The sequence below is a fragment of the Melospiza georgiana genome, chromosome 6 (genome assembly GCF_028018845.1).
Source record: "Melospiza georgiana isolate bMelGeo1 chromosome 6, bMelGeo1.pri, whole genome shotgun sequence".
Classification (NCBI taxonomy): Eukaryota; Metazoa; Chordata; class Aves; order Passeriformes; family Passerellidae; genus Melospiza; species Melospiza georgiana.
The window spans coordinates 17,646,935-17,659,463 of NC_080435.1; the positions used below are offsets into that span (position 1 = coordinate 17,646,935).

At 42.1% G+C, this 12,529-nt stretch overlaps 1 protein-coding gene across 1 annotated transcript; it reads right to left on the bottom strand.

Moving 5' to 3' along the window:
• Nucleotides 1-658: 658 nt before the first annotated feature.
• Nucleotides 659-6,245, bottom strand: C6H11orf58 (chromosome 6 C11orf58 homolog). The gene is made up of 5 exons (XM_058025403.1): nucleotides 6,126-6,245; nucleotides 5,860-5,940; nucleotides 4,605-4,665; nucleotides 2,947-3,056; nucleotides 659-2,172 (listed from the first exon to the last, which is right to left on the bottom strand). The coding sequence occupies exons 1-5, from the start codon at nucleotides 6,183-6,185 to the stop codon at nucleotides 1,963-1,965; spliced, it is 522 nt and encodes a 173-aa protein (XP_057881386.1). The 5' UTR covers nucleotides 6,186-6,245; the 3' UTR covers nucleotides 659-1,962.
• Between the last annotated feature and the right edge of the window lie 6,284 nt (nucleotides 6,246-12,529).

Below are 12,529 nucleotides of genomic sequence, written 5' to 3' on the forward strand. Positions count from 1 at the left end.
CTGCATCTAGAATAGTTTAATTTCAGTTTATTTTTTTATCTTTGTGTGTTCTGTTTATTTATAACTGAAACTGATGGCCTAATCAGGGAGGCAAGAGGCTGAATGGAAGAGCCCCTCATTTTGTCTGTCAGTAGAGAGCTGTGCAGGGCTGGCCAGCTGGATCTGCTTTTCCTGGGTCTTTCCAGATCCCACCACGAATATCTGCATGGCTGCATGCTGGTGGGAGAGCTCAGAGAGCAGCACTGCTGGGACAGAGAAGGCAGAGAGGTGAGTGGCAGCCACGGCTAAAGAATTTCAACAGTGAAATGCTGGGGTTTGAGTTTAGCTTGAGCGTCTAACCAGGAAAACCTGGAATTGGTCTATTAGGAAAGTGATCAGCTGATCTCTTGGGGAGGCATCTCACTTTCTTTCCTAGAGATAGAGCACCTTTCCTAAGTCATGGTGAGGTTTTCTCTTTTCACAATGCACAAGCTACTTAAATTTTTTCCCAGTGTATTAGAAGCTTGCAGTATGGGGAAAACAGAAAAATCTACATAAATCAAGTACAAATGATTGACCTTTAGTGGCTGCTGGAACATGGTTCTTGAAATGGAATGAGTGGAAGAGCCTGTATTAAATGCAGATGTAGTCAAACACAGTAATCAAAATCTACACTCGGTTTCTATTTACAATATTACTTTTATTTTTTCCATACTTATTCCAAGTCCTCCCCCAATAGCTGATGCTGCAATGTTTACATTCAACTAGGCAATGATAGTTCAAACTGCTGCTTTCCTTCAGCCCACTGGCTTGGAAATGTTGTCTGCACATCAGGAATTGCAGCACCTGGAGTGTCCCCTGGAACACGGCTGTGGGGGTACCAGAGGTACAGGGCAGATGTCCTGCTCTCCCAGCCAGGAGAGGCAGGTGATCTGTCTGACATACTAAGAGGAAAAAAAAGTCTAAAAAGCTCTGGTATTTTATTCATTACATGAATGCAATTACTTTGCAGAGGAATGGATGTGTTTAACTCTTGCTGGGAGGAGTTGCTGAACTCCTGGCTTTCTAGGCATATCAGCTGGGCTTGACAGCTACAGCCTTGTGCTAATTGACTCAGAGCTCCAAGTGATGCATGTGCAGGGAGAAAAGGAAGAAGGGCTCGCATACTTAACTCTTTATTCTATATTTTAAAAAAGCTAAAATGATTTGTATATCCTTTTCATTATCAAAGTATACTTTCTCTTTCAAAGTAAACTGGTTTCTCTGGGAGGTGTTATTTTTAATAACAGCTCAGTGCTCTAGCCAGGAACCAGTAATTCAAAAAAATCACTCTTTTCTACTGAAAGGTAGAAACAACTACAGCTCCTCCCCCTCGTTAGAAAGCCAAAGAAGCAATTAGAGCCTTCTGCTGTATTACTCTTTTCTAAAACATATTCTCTATGCAACTGCTGTAGGACTTCAGATGGGTACAGTGATCAATGCTGTCACAAAAGTGAGCAATTTCTCCTCCGCCCTGCCAACACTAGCATCTATAGACAAAATCATTGTTTAAAGCTCTAGTACATCACAGAATAATGCTGATATTGGTATTTTACAACTAATGCAACATCACGTAATTCACATGTAATCTTAATAGTCAAAAATTCAAGACTGGGGCACTAACTGAATAAACCACTAACATGAAGCTTCCTTATCTGGCATGGAATAAGGGAAGGGATAGTTCAGATAACATTGTAAAGATTGGGCAGGAACAAAACAAATTTATTTCTACATCCAGGATTTTATAGACTTTACAAAAACCAGTAATATCACTGCGCCCATAAAAATGTTATCCATGGCAACAGAAAGCAAATACTACTTTTTGTCATCTAACAGGGTCTTTTTAAAATCAAAATACAAAGATCTGTGCTGTAGCAGTCCTCCACTTTGCACTGTAACAATAAGGCTTACTGTACTTTAAATACAAAGCTGTTACATCTGCAGTTATGAACCACTGGCTTTCACAAACATCATTTTATAGTTGCTTTTTGATTCTTTTTTGTTTTCTGGAACCTCAGCTTCCTCATGTTTTTCAGTAGCTTGTAGCTCCTCTGCAGACTCCTCTTGCTCTGAATCAGAGCCACTTTCAGAATCATCTGAACTCTCATCAGAGGAGTGTCCAGCTGCCTCCTCTTCTGGTTCATCTCCCTGAAACTGTAAGTTCAGATTATGAGAGAGATAAAATATTATTTCCTGGCAACTCCACTGCAGCCTTTAAAATTTCCCAGTGAGATTGTTTCACTTAATGGCCTCTTTCATTTTGGTACTAAAATGGGTCATGTTGCTAAACAGAGGCCCGTAAGACACAAACTATTAGACAGAAAGCAGCTCCCTGAAGTGGTTAATCATGCCAGCTGTGACATGAATTCATCAGCCACTGGTTTATTTAGTTACAGCAGAAATCCTAAAGACACCATTCAGTGAGTCTGAAGTTGCAGATCACATCAGTTCAGTAATTCCAGTATTGACACTGGAATATTTGTCACAGAGTGACACAATGTAACTAAAGGCTAGGCCATCCAGAATTCACATTTGTGACTGATCTCTGAAAGGACACTTAGCAAACTGCAGCATGAGGAATACTGAAGTAATCCAATGATACTGCTAACAACAATGCAGATGGTTATCCTGCCTGCTTATGTATTCCTCAGCAACACCCTGATTTAATATATTAAAACTATTACTCTGTGCCCTAATCAGACTGCTCTGGAGCAGAGGTCTTCACTTCTCAGAACAATGAGAAACAATGAGAAGCAGCTCTCATTGATAAGCACCTAAATGACCACCACAGTGTACACAAACAGCAGCCACGTGGCTGCAGTAAGTTTGTCCTTTAACCCAAACCATGGAAGTCTGCATGGATTTTTAAAGCCAGAACCCCCCTGTGTCAGTGAAGTGAAAGGCAAATCCCTGAAATGAACTGAGTACCTCGCTGAAGCCCAGCCCGCAGTGGCGCCGGTTCCGCCCCGACATGGTGCTGTCCATGCTCTGCTGGTACTGGGACTCCAACTCCTCGTTCATCTTCTTGTCTTCTTCCCCTGCATGGTCCAGGGTACTTTGGTTATGGTTATTCAAATTAACAGAGACACCAAATTACAGGAAGTCACATTTTCAAAGGCAAGAAGTTTAAATGCAACCATTCTAAACTAGGACCCAGTATTCCTGCATACAAACCATCAGACTTTAAAGCAACAGTACCAAGGGTGCAAGCAGGATGGCTTGGATACAAAGAGGGCTGGGAAGTTCCTGAGACCTGATGCATTCCACAGTTGCACTATGCAGTGTTATGTTCTACAGAACAAGGTAAATGTAATCAGTGTGAGTTCTCTGTGCTTCCAGCCAATACTGCAACATGCCCCAGCAAGGAGAAACTTTGTGACCTTCACTACATAACATGGGATTACTGTGATGAAATCATCCCTCAGATATAGCATCATGCCTTGGGACAATAGCACCACTCTTGTTTATGTATCTGAAACTGTTTCATGCATCCCAAATTACAAGGAGCAGTTACTACAGCTCTGCACTTTTCCATCCTTAGCAATTAGCAGAAAAATTTAATTTTCATGAGCTATTTCTATAACCCCTTTATTTACTTGAGTAAGTGGTCTAAAATAGTGAAGGATCCTATGTACTTGGAAAAGGTAAGAATCTCTAATTCTCCCCTACAACACTAGCTTTTAATTTGTATCTCTGTGAAGCTGAAGGGTTCTATTGCAAATCCACACTTCCTGATTTGGAAATTAGAGCTGTATGTTATTGTAAAAGGACAAGAACTGTATGTTAGAGAAAGAAGTGTTAAACCCCCCGGCATTTTAACTTCTTGCTATTAACAAATGAGTACTGATTCTGTATGACTTCAAGGAGAAGCATCACTTTCTTTCTAGAAATTCAGGTATGAAGGAGTGATTCTCAGTCTCTGTAAGCTAAGAGCAGCAGCACCTGGAACCAATCCTCAGGCTTATTTTGGCCCATAGATAATTCTTCATCACATGACAAATGATCAGTGGAAGGCATCAGGGAAAGTTTTCTGGAATATGAGGGAAAGTTTTCTGGAGTGCTGACAGCTGCTATTCCACAAGGCTTTATCAAGGCTTCTCTCAGGCAGTGCAGTCCAACCCAGCTTGGTGCCATGTACCTTGACTTCCCAAGAAAGCATGATAAGGAGTTACCATGGTCCTACAAGACATCCAATTATTGCTGATTGCCTTGATCTTGCAGATGACCTTGCACCTTTTATGTCTTTGCTTTACAGCTTTTCCCTCATTGCTTTAGGGCAGAGATCTTTCTATTCAATAGGTAACCAGGTCAGGGACAAATCAACCCCTGTTCTTTTCTATGCACATAGTTTGGATCTCCTGGCACACACTGGACTTTAAAAGGCAAGTGAGTGCAGTCACAGAAACCATTTGTCAGTAATCTGACAGAAATAAGGAACTTCTACAACTCCACAGCCTGACCCATCTGCAGCTGCAGCCACGAATCTTGAAATCCTTCCCTGCCATATCTACCAAGCTCAGAGCACTGGAATGTTCCTAAATAAGGGTTAGATTTCCAGCTTTGTATCAGCTGTTGGATAAACTGACCTGTCCTGAAGTGAGAGGTTGATCTGTGGTCTCCGATAACAAGGCGGCCAGTATGTTCTTTCTAAAAGAAAAGGCAGTTTGTTTTGGAGCTTTAGGGTGCACTGACAGCTCTGCCAACATCCTGGACATCTTGAATGGAAAAGGTTCCCTGTCAAACCCTGCCACCCAACTGCAGGACTGGAAGCTCTCCTTGCTAAGAGCTGCTGCCTCTAGGTAAGCTTGTTTCATCTTTCTTTTGCTGAATTTCCTGAAAAAGAAACCCCAGCCACTACACACTCTTTGCTCTTCCCAGACCCCAGAGATGGTTCTATTTCACCCTGTTTCTTGCCACTGATACAAAAATTATACTACATGATGCTAGACAGATGTGTATTCAAGTTCTGATCATTTACCCTTTCTCTGACACTCTGCAACAGTTCAGGCCGTGCATCTTACGATGATCCCACTTTCAGACTGCTCACAGTGTCAGGTAAGCCCTTCACAGTAATGATTAATTTATTGGCTCAGTAGTTGCTCATTAGCAAATGTGTCCCAGTAGGCAGGAACTGGCATTACACAGCAAGCAGCATTGAGTACCCAAGCAGACATTCAGATTAGTGGTAGTGGGATGCTTTAATGGGGCACTGTATCCCCATCCACTACAGTCCTAACTTTCACCTCTTTAACACAGTTAGCTATTTTAGCTTACAAAATTACTGTATTCAAGCAAAATAAGTTACTACAGGTAAAAATGGGTTTTTCTGAAAGTAAATAAAAGTGCAATAATAAACCACCATTTTATACATGAAAAAATCATTATTGCATTTAACCAGTTTTGCAGCAAGTGTAATAGAAATTTAGTTTTAGCGTATTTTCTCTTTTAAAATATTCCCTAGGTTTACTACTTTAGTGGTCTAGTCTTTAAACTACCACTCTTTTAAAAGTTTTTCCAGTGACAGAGAAATTTACAGACCTAGCAGGTAAGTTTGTTAATTTGTAACAAGGCCTGTCTCTCGGAAGCGTCACCAAGTAATTTCACGAGCCGGTCTGAAAGCATTTAAGGCGCGGGGTGGGGATGAAGCTGCGGCGCAGGACTCGACAACTTCCGAGCGCGGTTTTGTGTAACACGGCTGCCGCCACAACAGCGGTGAAACCCAAATGCTCCTAGAGGAGACCCCCAAAGCCCGGCAGCTCTGGGTTCTTGTCGCTTTGCTCAGATCGCCCCGCAGAGCCCCGCTCCCCGTGCCCGCCCTCATGGGCGGCGCGGCGGCCTCACCTTCGCGGCGCCCATCAGCCGCAGGAACTTCTGCTTCCGCTCCTCGTTGCCCAGGTCCGCCGCCTCCCAGCTGCTGGAGCCCTGCGGGAGCACACGCTCACTGCGCCCGCCCGCCCCGAGCGGCCCCTCCGCCCCGCCGCAGCCCGCCCGGCCGGCCGCGGCCTGCCCGCGTCCTGCCGGGGGCTCCGCCGCCGAGCCGCGGCCCTACCGCCGCCCCCCGCGCCGCCAACCCCCACCCGCCGCGCCGCCGCCCCGCGCCCGGTTACATCGGGGGAGGCCGCTCGCTTGAGGCCGTGGTGGCTCTGGGACTCCCTGGCGGAGCTCATGGCCGGGCTGCCTGACCGGGCCGCGCTGCCGCCTTCCTGCCGGGGCCGCTCCCGCGGGGGCGGGCGCGGGGCGCGCCGGGGCCGGTAGTTCCGGGCCGGCGGGCGGCGGCGCGGAGCGGGCGGGCGCGGACTACGTGTCCCAGAGGCCTCCGCGGCCGTGACGGCCGGGCCGGGCCCCGCCTCGGAGCGGTGCTACCGGGAGACGGGTGCCGGCGCTTCCCGGCGCTTCCCGCTTCTCTCGGCGCTCGGGAGCGGGGATGGCGGAGAGTGGGGACGCTGCCCGCTGCACGGCCGGCTTCAGTGCCCGCCGGTCCCTGCTCGTGTGGCCCGCCCGGAGCGCTGTGTGCGCAGCTCCCGGTGTTGCCGTGATCCCCTCAGGGCCTCTGGCTGTTTGCCGCCGCTGCTGTTCATCACCCCCACGCGTGTGCCGAACACACATTGAGGCACTGTCCCCACATTTATCACATCTCAAAGCGGGTGCCGAGAAGGGGATGCCAGACTCTTCACGGTGGTGCAGGACGAGGAGCAATGGCCATAAACAAAAAGTTCCTCTTCAACATGAGCAGAAATTTCCTTACGCTGAGGCTGGCAGAGCACTGGAACAGGCTGCCCAGGGAATCTCCCATCTCTGGAGACATTTAAAACAAAGCTGTGCTGCTTTTTTTTTTTTTTTTTGACGAAGAGTTAAAGTTTGTGTCTTAATCTCTTTTTGAGCAGATTAGATCCATTGCAACCCAAACTATGATTATCATATATATGGTATGAAATATGATATGTAGAATATAATAATTTTCACTGGCTGTTTATACAGAATTGCACTAGGATATTGATGTTTTATTTCGTGTTTGTGTTACTGCTCTGCTTCAGTGTGCAAAACCAATCAGAAAGGCACGGTTGATATATTTGCTTTCTACAGCTTCTGTGGTTCTTGTTTATGTTCTTGTTTAACAATGTTCTTGTTTAACAGTGATAAATGAGCAGAAACAGTAACTAATTTAAGAAAATAATGTATTTGCATCTTTAACCTCATTTCATGTATTTAAATGTACAGACTATTATATGGAGACTGTAGTAATGGATTAATGTGAACTTTAGCATTTAAAAATTGTTTCTAACAAGAGGAGTAAAATTACAAAAAAACCCTGAAAATGATATTACTTTGTTAATTAAAAACTCCCTTTTTAGTAGTATCTAGCAGTCTTTTTAGTCTGTTTAACTTAATTAGGTGTGTGGTAATCTAATACCAGTGAAACTGTAGTTTTCTATTTTTTTTAAAGTTTAGTTGTTATTAGTGTTTCTTTACTATTTTGCTTAAAGTTCTGTATCTCAATAAAAAAACAAGGGTGAAATTTGAACTTCATGGCTATATTTCCCTTGTGGGACAAACAGAGGTGGTTTGTCCTTGGGGAAAAAGGTGTAAAAATAAGACTGGTCAAATCAGTTATTATAAACATATCTTAGTTGTGGCTTATTGTTAAGTTCGAGTCTTTTTTGGGACAACTGAAACGAACTGATATTTATGTGTCTGACCAATGGTTCGTTAATTTTGGGTGTTTTTTGTTTATATTTTAAATAATGATTTTGATGTTGATATTTTAGTGAGAGGCTTTTACTTTTTTTTTTCTCCCTTGGGTTATTGCTCCCTTGTTTAAAATGCTCTGTTTTTGCAGGGAAGAGGTACCTTACCAAAGACATCCTAAACATTATATGGCAGCCATCTACCTATGGTGGGATCACTTAAAAATGGAGTCCTCTGAATGCTAAAAAAATGTGGATTCTAGTATCAGAATGGTTATGTAAAGGTTTTGCTTATCTTCCTGCAGATATTACAGATATATCTGAGGATGTGTGACTCATGAGCTTTATATAATTACAGTAACAGTAATAAATGATAAGAAAGGAGTTCTGAAAACCCTGTCATGCTGGGATTCAGTGTTATATTTGCTGCATTCTTTTGTGCAACAGAGAAATGTCATTATTCTCAGAAGAAGGGACACTGAATTTCTAAGGAGAAACACGTCTTGTCCAATCTCTGGGGCTGTTCTGGAATACAAACAAAATAATAGGTAAGGAATCTGGGCAATATTTGGGAGAGTTTTGCCATAGTCTCTCTGAAGACACTGTCCTGAAGTTAACATTCAATTCACAGGGGGCAAGGTTTTGTCCTGAAGCACAGACTGGCTGTGATGCAGAAACAGAACCTCAAGCAAATGTGTAGAGGGAGGAACAATGAGGTTTCCTGTTGGTCACTGGCAGAGGCAATGAGGTAAGAGTGAGATGAGCTGAAATGACAAGTAAGGTAACAGAATTATTTGCTGTCACATACAATTGTCCCCTTGGACTTTTCAATATGTTGCTGCTGCTGCTGTGGTGAGCTGCAGTGTGTGGATGGGAACCATCCATGTGGGTGCAGGGTGGGTACACACCAGCTCTGTTACAGGACATGCCAGAAGAATCACTTGAATGAGGAGCTTCCAAGTTTTGAAGCTCAGCAGTCTGCATTATAAAAACTTTCAGGCAGACAAAACCTCGTCAAGGGAAAAAAAAAAGATAGTTCTGGAATTAAGTGAAAACAATTAGATGGAATGGTATGAGGTGAAGTGCAGTGAAATAAACTGAAACCTGCTGAAATGATACTGAAATAATGAGCTCTCATTTCCTTTCATGGAAAGGGATGGATGTGGGAAAGTTGAGGACTAACAAGATCTTGTGGAAGCAGTTGCACGAGTGAAGATGCTGATATACATTCTGCACAATTTTTTTTATTTAATTGGCTTTTAGCTTTTTCTGTAGAGGTAGGGTAGATTAAAGTAGAACCAGATCTGACAACCAAAATCATTTCTGATAGTATAATGTGGTAAGGATGTCTTTGCCATGCAGAGACTGAGCTGGAATAATACAACTATCACATAGTGACCAAGATAGTGGTCAGCCCTGGCTTGGAATCCATGGATACAGGGTCGAATCTTCTCCTGGTTAGTCCTGACTCCACTCAAGACTAAGTGGCTTTTGGCAAATTATCTCGCTTTTCTGATTTATCTGTGAAATTAGGATAATATATCTGCATGCCAGCATTAAGAATTAATTATCAGTTGCAGAGTGTGTGTTCAAAGCAAAGTATAAGTGCTAAATATTAGCTGTAGAGTAATTGGACTACTGTAATTTATAATATGCTCACTGACACTGGCTTATAAAACAGGATCAACCTCTTCTCAAGTGCTGTAGAATGTTTAATTGTTACTAATGAACTTCTGATACTCAAAGTAGCTATCACCACGAGGCAGGGAATGCTGCCAGTACCTGTCTGTGAGAAAGCTTAACAAGGAAATGAATGCCTTTTTTTTAGCTTGGAAAAAACCCAAATATGTACACATACACCCACTTTAAGTGCACAGTTTAAATTATATTCTTTTTAGACAAAAAGCTTTATTTTATATCAAATAGAAGCATGACATTACCCTAACTTTTCATCTCTTTCAACCTATTTAAGCTGAAAATGCTTCCCATTTTCTGAGCAGCTTTGCTTACTACAATATATGGAGGGTGCCACCGGGAAGAGGGGAAAATATTCTGAAAGTGTAGGAAAGAAAGTGTATATCACTGAAAGTGAGGAAAGAAACTCTTTTACTGAAATCTGACTTGCCCAGCAAACTTACTCAATGTGTTTTAGTGGCTCTATGCCTGCCAAAAGTTCAGTTCCAACCTCTTGTTTTCTTTTAAGGGGTTGGGAAGGAGGAGAGACAAGCTGAGAGCAAACAAAGAGATGTCAACAGAAGGAGTGCTGACACGGGAGCATCAGTTGAGCGAGGGCAGTCGTAGCTGCTAACATTTAAAAAGCCCTTTCAAGAAGTAACAAAATAAAGGATAGAGAGGTCCTCATCCTGAAATGGCTTTTATATTTCTGAACCTGTTGTAAAAGCTTTTTTAGAACACTTCCCATCTAAAACCAAAGTAGTTTCTATCATAAACAAGACAGCACATCAATACAAGGACTATCTTCACTCACTTTTATTTCTGGACTAGCAGAAAAGGCCATTATTTAATACCACAGAAAAAAGCATGGTTGCCCCTGTTCAACAAAGGAAGAAAATAAAGATTGGAGAGATTATGCCCCTGAACCTGGTCTTGTGCAGGCTTCTAGTAACCTTGCATGTATTAGGCTTCCACAAAGATTGTTTTTTAATTCCCATTTTTAACACCATAAAAGGTATGTTAAGAAGCTTTGATTTGGTACAGTCCTAGTGCAGACAGTTCCCAGGTAGTTTTTATATCAGTGTAGCCAGACAAGGCCAACAATATATTCCTCCTTGGAGTTGATATGAACCAGCTACCCCAAAATAAGGAAATAGAGTGGTTTGCTTTCTTAAGATTTTACATTGTATTAAACTGATCAGGCCTCTTCATTTACCTCTGTACAGGGTACAGCACTAAAATAATGTAGCTGAGTAAAAATAATTTTTATTGCAATGAAGATACAGGTTGATATATCTCACTTCTTTCCTCCTTTTTCTTTTGTGCTTGCTAGCACATAAAAGCCCCAGCAAAGACAGAGCATGTCACAGAAAGTATCTGCCAAGTTCAATTATTCTACTGTGAGCCTGAATGAGGAGAAATTCTTCAGTAAAATAAAAATTAATTGTGTTTGTTTAGAGTGGAAACTCTGTAGATCCTACCTTGGATGCATCTTCTGTTTCCTTTGGTATACTGTTTCATCCATCTGTAGTAAATCAGAATACTTTAGGGAAAAGAGAATCTTAACATTTTTATCTTTTTTATCTTAATGAATTTATCTTGAGAGTAATTTGAAGATGGTGTGAACAAACCACTGCTTAACATACTCTAGGTGAGTAACACTGCTGGAAAGGTTGAACAAAATTAACAGTGTCCTTTTTTGAGTCTCTCAGTGCTGTGTAAGCCAAAGTCTTTGAAGTCTGCTGAAAAAAGGCTGTAAACAGAGTTTGTCTCTTCATATAACTGTTTCTGTTCCTAACAGCTTTGAATCTTTTATTGGATGAACAAAGAGAAATTAGAAGGAAATGTAAGTGGTATGGAAAAAGTGTGGCTGTTCTCCTTCCTAACCCTGTATAATTGTAGTAGTTTCTGCTCCCTAGGGACTTCAGTAACATTTGTGGAAATGGTCAGTGGAAAGGAGTAAGAAATAGCACCAGGTATCTTTATCCTGCTGCTTTCACTTGATCCTTAGAGAAATATTTTAGAGGTGTGAAAAAAACAGGTGTGCTAAAGCTCTGATGTGTCTGCACAGCTCCCAAGTCAGGGTCCTTTTTGAAAAGAAATGTTTCTCCTCAACTTTCATCATCAGTAGAGCACACAGACTTTTCATATGTACCCAGTGTCCAAATAACCTCTGAAGACTGCAGAAGATGATTTTTCCTGTCAATATCTTCACCTCCCTGGTAGAGCTACATCACAATACTGTCCCCTGCCACTGCACCAGGATTTTTCCTGGTGCAAAAACGGTTTTATTAATGTGTGTCCTGGCAGTATCTGGTTAAAATGTGTATCACTCATTACCCCTGTTATTTAGCCAGTTTGGATGTGTTCTGTGACTTGTGTGCCTGTTGAAACACAGGCAGTGTCACCTTGTCAGTGCTGATTTTTGCTCCTCTTAGCTGCTGGAAGATCTTTATTCTACAAAGGACATACAAATACATATTTGCTTTATCCCTCTACTGTGCTCATGGGTTATTAATTGTGTTTCAGTCACAGCCTATTGGCTTTGAGTGACTGCAAGAAGCACAAAAATAAAAGAGAAATTCATTACTCTCTTTTACCTGTTTAATACCGACATCTTATTTCTTACATCAAGCCTTTAAAATTAATGTAGTGATCTTTTCAAGATCTACACTCTATTAATAAACTATAAACTATATGGCAGCACTGCCAAGAACTACTGTGCACTCTGCCTGTACTAAAGTAGACTTTACCATTTTGATATTCATACTCTTAATAATAAATGACAGTAAGTTGCAGGTGCAATACTGTAGCAATTTGTACATTTTGACTTTGAGCATGGAAATTTGCAGCTCAAGCATCAGGATATTTTTATTAATCTGAAATAATAAATTTTAAATCAATTAACCTAAGCATGAAAGAGTATGTCCACTTAATATGGTGGTATTTATGACAGGCCTGAGACTGTCATGGAATTGTGGGCAGGACAAAATCCTTTACATTAGGATAGTGCTAGTGACGTACAGGCACAGTGTGACAGGAAGAAAAATGTGCTGTTCCACTGACTTAATGCCACCTTCTCTGTTTTGCTGGGGGCAAAACAGAAGCCTGTTTCCATGTAAAGTAATGCATCATTTCTAAAGCATTTGGGA